General features: G+C 38.9%; 1 protein-coding gene across 1 annotated transcript in view; it reads left to right on the top strand.

Moving 5' to 3' along the window:
• CC2D2A (coiled-coil and C2 domain containing 2A) overlaps positions 1 to 16,700 on the top strand; it is a 128,746-nt gene that overhangs the window by 39,553 nt on the left and 72,493 nt on the right. The window contains exons 5-11 of the mRNA XM_012638399.1: positions 18 to 106; positions 433 to 534; positions 7,129 to 7,230; positions 7,952 to 8,119; positions 11,210 to 11,372; positions 11,664 to 11,800; positions 12,391 to 12,522. Coding sequence (XP_012493853.1) covers positions 18 to 106; positions 433 to 534; positions 7,129 to 7,230; positions 7,952 to 8,119; positions 11,210 to 11,372; positions 11,664 to 11,800; positions 12,391 to 12,522 — 893 coding nt within the window. The remainder of the gene's footprint in view (positions 1 to 17; positions 107 to 432; positions 535 to 7,128; positions 7,231 to 7,951; positions 8,120 to 11,209; positions 11,373 to 11,663; positions 11,801 to 12,390; positions 12,523 to 16,700) is intronic.

Here is a 16,700-nt window from a genome sequence, read left to right on the forward strand (position 1 = left end):
TTATTTTTATTTTTTAGGCTTACCTCCAATTCCTTCAGCTTCCAGAATAGGCTTTGCAGAATTTTCCATGAGGGAACGCATGAGAGAGAAATTACAAGCAGCAAGGGTGAGAGAAACCACATGAATATTCCATTTGGTATTGATTGCAGTTTTCCGGGCTTGTCTAGCTTGCTTTGTGTGCTCCAAACTGCATGGATTTGAATACCATTCAATTTATCTCTCAAGTTTTAAATGTTAATGTTGTTTTTGCATTGGCACAAATGAAAATTATGCTTAAGAATTTAATGTCATTTTCTAAACCATTTTCCTTGCTCTTACCCCTTAACGAGGTACAACGTGTTTTTTACTGATTATTCTCTACTGAGATGGCAACTGAGATTTTTATAGCATTCTTGACATTATGTAGCAGTAATTTTCTGTTTGACTTTTTAGTCCAAAGCAGAAAGTGCATTGCTACAGGAAATTCCCACCCCTCGACCTAGGCGCTTACGGAGTCCCAGTGTGAAAGAATTGGAGACTGAATTTGGCACAGAGGTAAGAAATGGACTATCTCAACTTTGTGAACAAAGGCAGTAAAGCAGAATGTAGTCTCCAGCAAAAGTTTCTGGAACAGAGCTATACACAGAAAAAATGTTAAATGCTTATTAATAATGACGATAGCTACTATTGATAGGTTACTACTCTGTGGCAGGCATTTTGCCAAGTCCCTTGTTTTCACATTACATTATCCCAACACCCCTACTAGGTATGTACTATTATTTTTATTCACATTTGACAGATGAGGAAACTGAGGTTCAGAGTGGCTGGAAGCCGTCCCCAGGTCACAGAGCATGTGTATGGAAGAATTGGGATCTGTTCCCAGCTCTATCTCATTCCTGGTGTGTCTCGTTGACTCAGTGTTGCTGGATCCATGGATCTTGCTGGAAAGCGGAGAGACAGTAAAAATGCAGTAGGGTCAGATGGCAGGGGGCCTTTAGTGTCACACTGAAGAGTCTCAGTGGTTTCCTGTAAGCCATGGAAAGCTATTGACAACAGGTTGGGGAGGCGGAAGCACTGGAGTGATTATTGTTTGAATCTGAGGTGCTGGTGCGGAATCTCAATGTGGATTCCTCCAGAGACATGTAGAGAGGAAGGGACCAGACCCAGAGAAGCAGATTTAGAAAGTATTACTACTGCAGTGAGTTTTGAAGTTTTGGAAGCACCTTTGTTACCCGAGGGAAAGAAGACCAAACAAGGAGGGTCTTGACACTTGGAGAAAACTTTACAGTTAAGACCCTGGAGGAGCAGAGGAAGCCAGGAAAACAAAGATTGTCAGAAATGTAAGTAAAGGACAAGCACTCAGAGTGCAGAAGAAGGAATGGAAAGAAAAACAGAGCACGTGGCTCATGAAGTATTTGCAAGTCCAACCCAATTATTTCGTCGTTGTTTTTGTTTTTCTTGGTTTGAGTTATTTTTAACCGTTGAGACCAAACAGCACAGGCTTTAGGGATATTTCTGTAATACAACCCCTGATTTCTTAAATGATGCCTTTTCTTTTTCTCTGATGAGATGGTATAAAATGTTTCTTATATTCATTCTAAGCAGGCCACAAATTGCATGATTACAAGGAAAGTTGCAGTCTTGTTTATGTTTTGTGGTCTTTAGTAGGAACACCAATCCAATGAAATGGCTTCACAGTAATTTGCTATGTGCCTTCAGGATCCATTCTACTGAGAAGACATTTCTTTTTCTTGAATTCCAACTTATTTTCTTTATTATAAAAGCCAGTATTTGTTTTAAAGGATTGGAAAATAGAGAAAAAATACGTGAAATCCCATCACCTTGACACAAATACTTTGGTTATTTTAGTAGGTATGAGAGGCTCAGCATCTGGTCAAGTTGGGTAGTCAAGAGAGGGTTCTGGCCCCTTTTATCTGGCTTTTTCTCTACTTTCTGATTGGTAATCACTTCACAAAATCATTTCAAAAATTAGATATTACTATTCATATAGCTCTCACTGTCCACGGACCATGGATAGTGATATCTCAAATACAGTGGGAAGTTCTAGAAGTAAAATCATCCTCCCTTGGCTAATGGGTGTTTATGTCTCCATTTCTCCTTGTGCTCAAGACCCTGGCTTATATGCCATTCTATTCCATATCCCATAAGAGCCATTCTCATGGCTTTGAGGCAAACATCAACTGCTTATCTTTAGACCTGATCTCATATTCATAATAGAACAAGTTGCAAGCACATTTCTTCATGTATGCACCTAAAACCCAGAAGGAATATCCTAAAAATGGTCCATTTATATCCTACTAGTCAGAGAGGACCATAGGCACATGCAGAGGCCAGATGCTAGAACTCAGCTGCCCAGGGCTAAATGCTGAAAACCTCACTCACTAGTGGTGTGGCCTTTGATATGTAGCTTAGCTACTCTCTGGACCCCACTTTCCACCTCTGTAAAATAGGGATAATACCAGAACCTAACTCTACATATTGTTTTGAGGATTAAATAAATTAATACATGTTGCAGTGTTTTGCACAGGACCTGGCACATGATGAGCCCTATCTATTTAAATATTAGGTACCCATTGGAGCCTGTATAGTCAGAGACAAAAGTAGAAACCAGTTGGGAATACTTGGGTCAGTAATCCAAATTTACCAACACAAACCACTACTTAATCTCTTTTGCATTTCTTTTCACTTTGTATTCAGCAGACTTGTAATAAGAGAACAAATGCAAATCTATAAGAATACATAAATATCAAAGTGGAAGTAACAGAGAACACTTGAAAACTCAGCCTCTACTAGATATGACCAAAGTTTCCCTGGTTCACTGTCCCAGGTTACCTAAGATGTGGTCCTTTAACACACTCCACCTGTCACCCAGCCAGCGTCTGTAGGCTATTGCCAGGTCTCTAGTGGCCTCTGAACACACAGCGATCACAGCCTCCTCTTGAGGAGCTCGATGGGGGTGACAGACACATCCACAGTCAGTGGAGGTACAGGGTGGTATGGTTCTGTGGTGGGTGTCATAAGGAGCCCACCAAAATGGCATCTAACCTCAGCCTTAGAGTCAGGTTATATAAAATTTGATGTATCTTGGACTGGGCAATTTTTTTTAGATATAATACTGAGAGCACAAGCCATAAAAGGGTAAATAGGTACATTAGACTTCATCAAAATTAAAAACTTGTGATTCAAAGGAAACCATCAAGAATGTAAAAAGATAACATATGGAATGAAGGAATTTATTTGCAAATTATGTATCTTGATTAGTATCAGGACCAGTATTAAGAAAATATAAAAATTTGAGGGGTCTGCAAGACAACCATTTTTGGGTATCATTAAGGAAAATGAAAACATTGATTATAACTTAGAAGAGAGACCTGGGCTACAACCAACGTACTTTGTAATTATGCTATAGTAAGTTCAACTAGACTTGAGATGGTCTAGCTTGAGTTAGAAGAGGGCCCTAAATATAGCCTTCTTGGAAGAGTCAACAAATTTAAGAGTGAAAAGGAATTCCTAGCTGGATGCATGCACATATGAAGACAGGCACTCAATACTTGATTGCTGGACTAAACTTGAATATAATTATTACTTTATGATCATACAAATGTATTATAGATAATAGTTCTTTAAAATTTAATTCAGTATACTCAATTGTTTTAAGTATTAATATATTTAATGGCCTTAAATGTACTGATATAATTTACTTTTAATTTTTTTAGATTTTGATAAAAATTTTAAATTATATACTTTTTATCAAGTTTATAAATATTGTAATAAACCAATACTGCAATAAATCAATGAAATGATATTATCTGAACTTATCTTCTATACCAACCAAGTAGGAAGAAACAAAAAAGAATAAAATATTAATTTCCATATACGTATGTTGCCATATGGAATTTAAACTACTTATTTTCTAAACTACCAATGTTAGAATTTCTGCCTGGTCTTGTGTTTTATTATCATCTTCACAGATCTCTAAAAGCCAAGGTTTGCCTATATAGAACCAAGTTTCTCTCCTCTCTCATGGGTTGGCCTCCAGGTTTGTTTTGTGTGTTTTCAAACACATCCGTCTCTGTCTTAGGCTACAGGAGATGGGGGATTCTGAGGCAGACAAGAATAGAATGGCATCATCAACAATGTGTGAGAAAGTCTTAGCCCTATTTTACGAGGTGACTGGACCTGGCAGAATTTTAGAAAGCCTTCCTGACCAAACACAGGAATCTGAGCTTTATTCTACTTAGTTTTTTGGATTGCTTATCCTTGCACTGTGTAATAGTCATCTGCTTCTTTCCTCATCCTCAAAAACAAGATTTAAACTTTTGGAATTTACCAAGACAAATAATAACTCCTTTATTTTGTATTGCATTATGGAATGCATTCATCAGCACAGCTTCAACTTTTGTACAACTGTGTTGGTTGATAACTATTTACTCTTAACACTGCAAAATGAGAAAACAGAGGAAAAGTATATAATTTTACATACATGGGAACTGTATATATTCTCTTGATTTTATGATAGATTAAACCCAACTGACAACCTCATTTTTATTCTTGTCATTGCTGGACATCAAGCTCCACATAGGTGAAATTTTACAGCACCTCGACTTAGCGATACCACGTACCTCTAGCTTTCATCCAAGGGGTATCCCTGCCTCTGTGGAAGGCCTATGAAAGGGCCTGTGAGTGGGCTCAGCTATTCTGATACATACACAAGACTGGGAAGCTCCAGGGGCTAAGCCTCTGGGGCAATCCTCAACCATGTAGTGGCCAAGGGAAAACTTCCCCTTTACCTCTGAAGGTCCATTGAAAATCAACTGACAAAAGGCAGGTTAATAGGAGAAAAGGTATGCAAATCTGTGAACAGGCACAGGGGGAAAATCACAGAGGAACTACCCCACCAGGCAATGGGGTACAGATGGTTAAGTACCTTTCTTCCTAGGGAAAAGGGAGATAGGGAAAGTGTGGATGATTTTAAGGGGGTAGTATATGATTGTTAGGGGAACTCAACCAGTTTGAAGAACACACAAAGTCTGTTGGGCCTGCAGAGCAGACAATGGTTTGTGACTAAACTCTGTCCAGGTGTGTTAACAGACTTCAGTCTTTCTTCCTGTGATATGAGTTCAGCTAATGAAAACTCAGGGAAGGAACCAGAGGTCATTGTTTTCTTCTTTGAGGATCCAGACTTCAGGCAGATAAGGGAACTTCAGAGAACAACTTTGTCCTGTACTTAGGGAGAGACAGAGAATTGAGAGCCAGGATGGGGAAATGTCAGAGAGAGACTGAGGCCTCTTATTCAGGTCAGCATGTTGAAGTGCCATATTTCGGGTATCGGTTTCTGAGCCCCAACAACCACTTGGGTGGAGGGAAGCCATTAGACAAGTATCCCCCTCATCCATGTCCCAGGCATACAAGTCTGGGAAGCATTCTACCTGTCTCCTCAGAGGATCCCCAGTGGGATGAAACTCTGTTGCCCACAGCCAGCTCAATAAAGTTCTCTTGAATTGACTTTCCATCCCGTTTTATTCTTCCTAGTCCCTAACTCCTGTTCTTTGGTATGACTTCTTAAAATCAGCCACAGACACAAAAAATAAACTAACAAACAAACAAAAACTCTTGCCTCAGGCTCTGGTTTCTGGCAGGCTAAAATGCAACATTTTATATTCACGTTATATGATACAAACTAGGAGATGGTGGAAAGACACGTAAGAAGAAAACTAATGATGTGTGATAATAATAAAATCATTAAATAGCCTAATTGGTTCTATTTCATGTACATTACTTTATTTGATGCTCAGACCAAGTGGTCTAAGTGTTAGAGTTAGAATTCAAAACCAAGTGGTCAGACTCCAGAGCTGATGGTTTCAATTACCAAGCTCTATAGAACAGTGCCTGATATAAACCAGACAATGAGATTCTGGAAAAAAGTGAATTCATCTTACGGTGGAGTAGTCTGAAAAAGGAAGTAGCTTTGCATGGTCTCAAAAAACAGGTAGGACTTGGGAAGGATATGTTGAAGGTCCCCAGGGAAGTATACTAAATTGCCATTGTTGGGTGAAAATTATTCCTTGCTGTAAGATAAGTCTCAGCGCAGATACTAATGATTGAGTTTCTGTCATAGGTAAAATAAGTTTGTCCCTTCTTAATATGAATATCTAGATACACTACTGGGATGGCTTAGAATTGTTCAAAAGGAGGGCTTGGCATTTGGATTATGCAAGGTGAAAAGGAGGAGTAGCCAGGTTCTAGAAGGGGTAGATTAGAAGGAGAGATGGATTAGAAGGTGGAAATAGCACCTTGTGGATTGGCTCTCAGAAGAGAAAGCAAACACCCATTAAGATAATTATTACATCGAGCAGGTAGAGTCGGAAGGCTCAGCTCACCAGTGTGGACAGCAGGTCTGCAGGCTCAGTGAGAAGGACAGGCCTTGTGCCCTGGAGGGGCGTATGTTGGATTTATTTACAATCAAACATTAGTGATGCTTTTCTTTACAGACTGTTTAAAAATGATCCTCTGTGAATTGAATAATCTATGACTCTATAGGATGAAATAACGCTTTTCATTTTAGGATTTACTGAATATAAAATTTTGTATTTAGTCTTGAGAGAGACAAGAGTTGAGTAAGAAAATATTCAGCAAGCTTAACCTTCAAAGATACAGTCATGCATCATTTAACAATGGGGATGTGTTCTGAGAAATGTGTGGTTAGGCAGTTTCGTCATTGTTCGAACATCATGGAGTGTACTTACACAAACCTGGAGGCTACAGCCTGCTGCACACCTAGCTATAGACTATTGCTCCTAGGTACAGATCTGCACAGCAGCATGTTACTGTACTGAATACCATAGGCAATTGTAACACAACAGTAAGTATTCGTGTATCTAAACATAGAAAATGTACAGTAAAAATACAGAATTATAATCTTACAGGATCACCATCATAAATGTGGTCCATCATTATGCAGTACACTATCTGACTGTATTCAAAATTTGTAAGCATTTCATTCTTTAGTAATGATGAGATGAATCAAGATCAGAAGATAATAAGCCTTTGGAGATTTAACCCTCATTTTAGAACATCCTAAGTTTCTTGATTTAAATGGTTTATCTATCATTTTTTCCACTCGTATAGTCAGGTAAAGAGGTAGGAAGCACTCAACAAGAAGATGATTCCCAAAGCTATTCAAGAGTAAAGTTTCATGTTTCTGCACGAAAAATCAAGTCTAAACCCCAGGTAAGAAATCCTGTCTTTTTAAATCATGTTTGTTTGTTCGTGTTTTTCAAAAATATCCAATAAGAAATGACTACATACATAACCTGACTCCTGTTGCCATGGAGTATGCAAGAAAAAAGTACGAGAAATAATTCATACTTTGAAAATCCTAAAATCTAGCTAGAGGAATTAGAATACTGCCTGATTTGAGGGAGGAGGTCGGGGTACATGGAAGGACAGGAAATATCAGTGATAGGACAATTTGTTCAGCTCAAAATTACACCAGCTTTCATTATGGAAATAAGAATATTAACTCAAGAAGAATTTTTTAGAAAAGTCTTTTCTTGAAGAAAATGTTATCAAATTCTATATTTCTCATAATTAAAACTATCTCAGCATTGGCCTTTAAAACAATGAGTCCACTTTTTGGCTTTTAATAATCTTTTCTGAAGCATTTACTTCTGTAAATAATATATTTATGTTCTTATTTGAATGTAAATACTTGCTGGTTTTTTAAAAAGTAACTAATCAGAGTTACTATTAAAGGAGGCCTCCAAGCACCTCTTGTACCTGTTGTTAACAGTTCATTACCAGTAATCTCATACCTTTAACAAAGATAAGACGCTTAGGAGGCCTAGAATGTGCCTGACATCGTTAGCGTCAAGCCCGCTGTCAGTTAACTGTGCGAAGGTCATTTCACTTTAAAAATCAGAAATTACTATTGCCCCTTGCTTCTCCTTAGGTTCCACCTGGTTTCCCCTCTGCAGAAGAGGCCTATAATTTCTTTACTTTCACCTTTGATCCTGAACCAGAGGAAGCAGAGGAAAAACCAAAACATCAAGATGGAACTAACCAAGAGGAGGAGGAAGGGGAGGAAGAGCCACCAGCACAAGAAGGAGCCAACAGAATGGTATTCAATACCGTGATGGTAACGGGGAGGGGAGGAGCACTTCAAGGAAAAATGATGGCGATATCCCCCAAGGAAGAAAGTGACTGGGGAGAAACCAGCCACCACCACATACGACAACCCATCCATGTCTTAGTTGAAAGCAGAAGTACCAGATTCACATGGTTTTCTGTAGCTCTTGAATATACCCCACAATTTGGGTAGTAAGGACTTTGATTAAATCTGTCTTTCTTTTGTGGAAAAAAATATTGGAATGACATGGCTTGCAGATTTTTCCTGCTGGACTCCATGCAGTGATTAGTATTCATTTCACACGCAAAATGTGTGTCTTTCCAAGGCAAACGAAACCTCGGTCTTTCTCTCTCCCCAGTCTTACAAGTGAGCAGCTTTTTGTGCCCAATACCATGCCCAGGCTGCAATTCAGATTCTGTAATTGTGGGTGGTATGTGTGAGATAAAAGGAAAACACACCATTAAAAAATGGGAAAGGGTATTGAATAGACATTTCCCCAAAGAAGATATGCAGATGGCCGATAAGCACATGAAAAGATGCTTAACATCACTAATCATTAGGGAAATGCAAATCAAACCCACAATGAAATACCACTTCACACCCATTAGAATGGCTGTTATCCAAAAACAAAAAACAGAAAATAAATGTTATAGAGGATGTGGAGAAATTGGACTTTTGTGCACTGCTGGTGGGCATGTAAAATGGTGCAGCTGCTGTGGAAAACAGTGTGATGGTTCTTCAAAATTTACACACAGAATTACAATATATAACCAAAAACATAGTAAACAAGGTCTTTAACATATATTTGTGCACTCATGTTCATAGCAGCATTATTCCCAAGAGTCAAAAGGTAGAAGCAACCCAAGTGTTCATTGACAGATAAATGGATAGACAAAATGTGTTATATATATATATACATATATGAATATTACTCAACATTAAAAAGGAAGGAAATTCTGAAACGTGCTATAACACCAATGAACTTTGAAGATATTATGGAAAGCAAAATAAGTCAGTCACAAAAGAACAAATATTATGATTTCACTTATATGAAGTACCTAGGGTAGTCAAAATCATAGAGACAGAAGGTAGAATAGTGTTGCCAGGGACTGGCGGACCTAGGGGATGGAGAGTTATTGTTTAATAGGTACAGAGTTTCAGTATGGGAAGATAAGATGTTTTGGAGATGGATGGTGACGATGGTTGCTCAACAACGTGAATGTACATAATGCCACTGAACTATACACCTAAAAATGGTTAAAATGGTAAATTTTAAGTTATGTGTATTTTACCACATTTTTAAAAAAAGGAAAACATACCAGAACATTCCAGAATTTGCATAGTTGGCATATTTCTGTGCTTAACTTACAATTTCCTCCCTTGAAAGATGCTTCCCAGAAATGTATTTTCTTACCTAGGTCTAGAGAAGCTTGGGAATATTTCAGCTTATTTCATAATAATTATTTTACAAATCAGTATTCAGCTTGTTCTGGCTTTCTCATAAGGATTTCTCATGAGGTTACAGACAAAATGGCCAACACTGCAGTCATCTGCAGGCTGAGAGTGGAGGGTTGGCTTCCAAGGTGGCTCATTCACCCTTGCCTTGTGGACCTCCTCATGATGTTGCTTGAGTGTCCTCCTAACGTGACAGCTGGCTTCCCCCAAAGCAAGTGATCTGGGGGAGAACCCAAGGGAGAGGCCACAGTGCCTGTTAGGACCTAGTCTCAAAAGTCACATACCGTCACTTCTGCCATATTCCTCTCGTTAGAAGCAAGTCAGGAAGTAGTGTGCAATCTCCCAGGGAAGAGAATTAGGCTCCACCTTTTGAAAATGCAAGTCTCAATTTTTGGGCATCTTCTGAAATCATGACACTTTTCTCCAAGACCACACAAAGTTTGAAGCCCCTCCCCATAGTCCATGCATGTTCTTGCCTGCCCAGATACTTTTTAAGTATTTTCATACTCAAGGTAGATATAGTCTTTTTGAACAAAGTTTTAGATCATCCATAGGCCCCTCCACTAGCTTCGCTTTTCTGTCGTCTCTGCACTTTTTCTCCATCTGACTTTGCTCACCACAAAGCAGAGGTGAGAAGCTAGGAGCAAGGAAGATTGCATACTGCTATTTGCTGATTTTCTCCTTTTACTTTTTTGATGTTTTGGCATTTCTCTGTCTTCAAGTTATGTTGAAAGCATGGTTTCCAAGTAAATTTGCTTTTCCCTTATTGTTTTGGGTACTAGGGGAGAAATTATTAGGAGGCAGATAGCGAGGCTACCACCATCGTCTTCGGCTAACTGGAAGTCTGCACAGGATTTTAAAAGATGTTGCTCATAAGCCGATACCAGGTTTAAATATTTAAAAGAAGGAGAAAGAGAAAAGGAAAAAGAAGAAGAGGAAGAAAGAGAAGGAAAAAAAGAAGGGGAAAAGTTTGAAAAAGATTCAAACAAAATTAACATACTTCAGCTAACATTTGTGATTATAACCCCTATGCTTAGAATTTTTACATGCATCATTTAATTTTATCCGCACAAAGTGCTAAGAGGTAAGCTCTATTAAAATATCCACCCTACAATTGAGGAAACCGAGGAAGAGTAGGTTAAATAAGTTCCTCAAGCCCCTAGGCAGTATGAGGTGAAGCTGGGATTCAAACTCAGGCAGTCTGAACAGAGTACGTGGACTCTGCTCCTACACGCTCCGTGCCTTTTCCCTTGGGTTGGTGCCAGCTGGAAGGTTAAATTGCTACATAAGTTATGAGCCCAAGTTCCTTGAATAAATGTCAAAAAATAAGCACCTTCAAAGGAGGCCAGATTTGTTGGGAATTCGACTGCTTTACTTACCACTTTTCTTCTGATCCAGCCTCTCTGATTTCAACATCTTCCAGGTACATAGCACAGTGAAAAACAATCAATGAAGACCCACTTATTAAATATGAAAGGTCATATAGTTCTATGTTTTCATTAAAAGAAAGAAAAAAATAATTTTATAGAATATGTTTTTTGGTAAGTTTAGTATCATTGATTATTTTTCTAAGTAAACTAAGAATCTTAGCATGATTTTTCCTTGTTATTTTTTAACATTATGCAGGATGAGGAAGAGCTGCCTCATGGTAAAGATGCTGAGAACTTCCTACTGGGCTTAGATCACACGGCCAATGAGTTTCTGGCAGTCAGACCTGCAGATTATGAAAGCGTCCATGTGCGGCTGCAGAGGGAAAAGGAGATGCTCTTCATACCCAGTAGGCTGACAGGTACTTGCTCTGTTTATTGTCTTGCCCAACTTAAGACACTGTCATTTTCCTTGTAATGAAATAGGGCTGGTGTATAGGATGCCTCATTCCCAAAACTGATTTCAGTTTCTAATCTGATTTAATAATGGAGAAATATCTTCAGACAAAAAATACAGAACATGGAAAAATATTCCTTCAATAAACCTGCAGTTTCTAAGAACATAAATGAAATCTCTGGTAGTTAATTCACCAAAATGCAGTTTGAAATGTGTAGGTTGGCAATAATGTTTGTGTTATTTATGAACTGTCTAGTGCCTACCTATAAAAAGCTTCCTGAAAATGTACAGCCCAGATTCCTGGAAGACGAAGGCCTTTACATTGGGGAAAGGCCGGAGGTGGCACGCACCAATCAGAACATCATGGAGAACAGACTGCTGACGCAGGAGCCTGTGAGTAATCATCTCTGCTCCCAAGCATAGCCCCGGCACCCTCGACACACAAGTTTTCTTCCTGATGGGACAGTCATTGCATCCACTGTACTCATTTCCTCTTGAAGTTGTCTACCTTAAGTCTAGAGAAAGTGGTTCATTTTTTTCTTTTTAACTTTCTCTCTCAGTATATTTAGTGATCCTCAAATGATATAACCTCTCAACTGCTCAAAACCCATCTTCTCCTAGCTGGATCTAGGCTTAATTGCCTATATATAGAATGGTCTCAGTTTCAGATTTTTGTTCTTTTTTTTTTTTTCCTTAAATATTTAATGAATGGAAAAGATATTTTTTCTTAAGGATTCATTTAAGCTTTTACTTAAACTTTTTGTTTAAGGGGCCAGGGACTATCTCTTAAATTAGTTGTGGGGGCTGTTATTGAAAACTTGATTTCTGATGGAAATAGAGAATTTTAAAGTTCAATCGGGGTGGGGGAAGTACGTGAAATGTATATATTGACAGGGAATATTCCTACAAATCTTGTTTGTTACGTAAACCACTTTCTGTCCAATTAGAAGAAAATGTTGTCCTTCCCTCTCCTTGATCCACAGGGGAGAAGGTGGTTTGGAGATGATGGCAGGATCCTAGCCCTGCCAAACCCCATCAAGCCGTTTCCTTCGAGGCCCCCAGTGTTAACGCAGGAGCAAAGCATCAAGACAGAACTTGAAACGTTGTATAAAAAGGTAGACACTCTCCCCTTTCCATTTCTAATGTATGAAATTGAAAGTTCCGTGCTTTTTGAATAGCTTGGGGTGATGATTTATAACATTCTACTTTACTTTCTTTTAATAATTCACTATCTTACACAAAAAGAACCAACAGCAGGCATATTATGTAAGAGTGAGCCGAACTTTGCTTACTTAATCCCTTCTTAAACCAGCGTAAGTTCCCCAGCCAGGAATGACTGAGTCAGCATCTTCCTTTGCACATCCAGGTTAGCGGCCCTTATTTTTCTTCTTTTACCCCCTCTTTTCTCTTCTGTCATCTCACATTTGCTGTAGGACTATTTCCCACTTGCCATCTCTTTATTATATATATAGCTGAAGATTTGCTATCCTTGCAAATCCCTTTTATTGTATTTGCCTAAGCTCTGGTACCAAACCGCCTGATTTGAGTTCTTTACTCTACCACTCACTGGGTGAACTTGGCTTTCAACCTCTCTGCGCCTCAATTTCTTCATGATAACATTGTCGACCTAGGATTGCTGTGTAGATTAAACGCGATGATGCATAACTGCCGTCTGTCATTACGTAGACAGAGTTGCCTGCCCTCATATTTATATTACTCTTGCTTTCCCGGGACCACCTCCTGCAGAAACCCATGTTCTTTTCAGTTCATAACATTTCAGTACTGATAAAGTAAAACAGAATGAGGGGGCAAAGCAGGGCGATGAGCAGAGAAGACACGGGCTCGAGGCAGAGGCTCAGTGGAGTCATGCTGCTGCCCTAATGACTTACTAGTTCGTGGCTTTGGGCAGGTCCCTTTTCCTCTCTGGACCTGTTTCCTTAATTGAAAAATAGGAATAATAATAATAATCTTTTCTACTACATAGGATCATTGTGAATATTGAGATGATATCTGAGTATGCCCTTTTTAAAAATTATAGATTTCTATAAAGTTATTGTAGACAAGTATTAATGAGTGGCTACTTTGTACAGAAATGTGATCCTGGGAGTAGATTTATAAAACAAGCATAAACGTAAGTCCCAGCCCCTGAAGGATTTATTATCTACTTTGTTACATGACAAAGACACATGGTATAATTAGTGATCAAGGCAGTATCAACTTGTTCATATATCAAATAACCCATCAGTCTATATCTTCATCCATCCATCCATTTCAGCATAAAACACTGATATAACGAAGCACTAAATGGTAGGTTAAAATTAGAAAACAGAAAAGTAATTAATATGGACTGTAGGATATGAGGGAGCCAATTAATCTGATCTGTCTCCTGTAAAAGTTCTAAACTAACTTGGAAATAGACAGGAATGCAGATACCCTTTGCGTAAGGGTAAAACAAGAGGGCAGAATGCCTCTTGGTTCTAAGAGCAGGTGGGTTTCCTGCTTCATTGCCCGTGAATTACATTCCCCAGCTGTAAACAAGCTGAGCAGCTGCACTGGAGTGCCAAGGAGACCACAAGGGCTGGTGAGCACGCTCTCCTTGGAGACAGCCAAGACAGGACAGCCAGAGGCCACCATTCAACATTGCCTGGTAGAGAACCTGGACTAAGGATCTTGGGCTCCAGCTGACTCTCCACTGAGAATACTTTTCCTTCTCCCTTGGGAAGCAGCCAGTGGGGATGAGAGAGTGGCTAGAAGAGGACAGAGGGTTTCTTTCCAACTCTTTTGAGAAGGGAGATCTTCCTACCTTATGGGCAGACATAGGGAAGTCAAGAAAGAGAATAGTTCCACTGAAAGGGGCTTGTCATAAAGTATCACAGAGCAAGAGAAGTCAGAGAAGAAAGAAGTCCAAAGAGGCTGTAGTCTTCCAGCAGCATTTCTTAGAGGGCTGGGCTTTCAACATAGCAAAGTATGAAGAATGAATTAGATTGCATAGGAAGAAGCAAAGGGTTTAAATTATTGACGGAGAAGATATTATACATATCTCTTTGTTCTTCCATAACAGGTTACCTACTATGTTTATTGTTGACTTGTATACCTCAGTTTTTTTAATGTGATTATACAACCTTCCAATGATTCAAAACACAATGCTTTTCTTTCAGAATTAATATTTTTACAATTTTATTTATTTTAACATTTGTCTACATTTATTCAGGTCTGATGCTAAAACCTATGTTTTCCCACTGTTCCATGCAATAGGCTTGCCTTGAGCAAAAGTTTTAAATGCATACAGGCTATATTTTCAGTCTTATATCCAAACAGACCTTCCATACAGAAGTTTTTGACATGATGCTAGAGCAGAAGAATAGATCAACATGCAGAGATTGTTTTGTTCATGGATGGTTAATCCACTTGCTTTCTCCCTCCCAGGCCCCTGAGAGTAACTTAGGGGCCAGAACTGAATCATAGTCCTCTTTTCAACTTTAGCACTTAGCTAGGTGCCTGGCACATAGAAACACCTCAATAAAAATGCAAACTGAATATCATTAAAATGATTTTTCTGAGTGTATTTAGAAGAAATTTCTACTATTCTCTTTGACTTAGCTGTCTCTCCTGCAAAAGAGTAGCTTTCTTTAGAGTCTGGCTTAATCCTCGTGTCCAAATGATGGGAAACTAAGTCAGAGTGCCAAATCAGGAGTTGGCAATTCCTTGGGCCCTTAACAAAGCCTTGATGGATTTATGTCTTAGAGTTCTCAGGCCTGATGCTAACTCAACCCAGTAGGATTAACCTAAGCCAATCCCCCATTAGAATCAAGCCTGGTTCTTCTTTGGTTAGAAATACTAGACTCAATTCAAATGATGGATTCTATGACCTCCCATTAGATAATTTAAGAGTTTTATTTAGAAGGGAGTTGGTATTCAGCCCTGCTTTTTTGAATACTTTTCTTAATTACAGAAAGAAAAGGGTATTTTTTAAAAGTGAAATATTCTGCTATTCCTAAATTGAGAATAGACCATTAAAGAAAGAGAAAGGTAAAAAGAGATTAGCTGTCATGCAAAGAAAAAAGTTAAACCTCAAATGAGAAAGAATGCATTTCAATACGTCTTAAGAAGGAAGGAGTTCAAAACTAAAAAATAAAAATGCCAAATGGGACATTTGCAGGTAAAACATAAACAATATAAAATGAAGTTCCTCCCCTAACCCCATTTCCTTTTTCATTTCTTTCTTTTTTATTCTTTCCATTCTTATGAAAGTCTACTGTATTCTTAGTTGTGCCAAACTCTGGGAAGACAGAGGTGGCAACATTGAATCTTGGCCTTAGAGAGACTTTGTGCCTTGGTGGGAATGTGGTATTGGAATCGGGTGTTAAAGCCACTGTGCTGCATAGGAGCCCCCCTCCCAGAACTGTATACCCATGAGAGGAAAGTGTCATGATTCCAACCTCCCTGGTAGTGAACTAGATAAAATCATCACTTTCCCCTTCCAGTGTTCTCACCGGTGTTTCATAGAAACAGTGTTCACCCACTGTGTTCTAAGCACTGCACTACCCAGGACTCTTTCAGATGCAAATGACAGAAAGCCAGTGCAAACTAGCTTAAGCAAAGGGGGAACTTGGTGGCTCACAAAACTGGAAAGGATCTGGGAATGAATCACAAAATTGAAGGAGGAGCTTCAGGAAACAGGGCCTTAGGGGCTGGGACCAGGGATTCGATGCCAGCAGGCTCTCTCTCCACCTCTTTTCTCTAGTCCTCCTTGAATGTGGCCTCATTCTCTCCTGTTGCAGGCAGGCCAGAATTGTCCACATATTAGGGGACATGACCCTTGATAGCCTATGCTTCAAGACTCCAGAGGGAAGGGATCATATTTTTCTACCTATTTCACATTATCAATACCAAAAATGAACACTATTCAGTTGTTAAGTAGATAATGTACTAACCCCCTCATGTCCAGGAGACTTGGAATGTTCCCAGAAGATGGGAAATGAGAAAGCTTCCCAGGGAAGACCAGAATAATGGCTATAGAATATACCTTGGGTTCTGGGCTGGACTCAAGCTTTGTTGCTGTTGTTTTTCCAGGGCAAGTGTAGAAATTTGTATTTTAATCTCACCAATGATTATTATTTTTCTGTACAACTTTTAATTTTTTTTCTCCCTTGGTATGTATCTCTGCACATGTTGAGAACATTAATAATCCATACTCATTGCCTCTTACAGTTTTGGTTTTCAGTTTCACTTGAAGACAAGAATCAAATCAATTTCAAAATTAAAATATGTTCCATAAATATTATCTATCCTT

Source organism: Propithecus coquereli, unplaced genomic scaffold (genome assembly GCF_000956105.1).
Source record: "Propithecus coquereli isolate 6110/MARCELLA unplaced genomic scaffold, Pcoq_1.0 Scaffold13, whole genome shotgun sequence".
In the NCBI taxonomy this organism is placed as follows: Eukaryota; Metazoa; Chordata; class Mammalia; order Primates; family Indriidae; genus Propithecus; species Propithecus coquereli.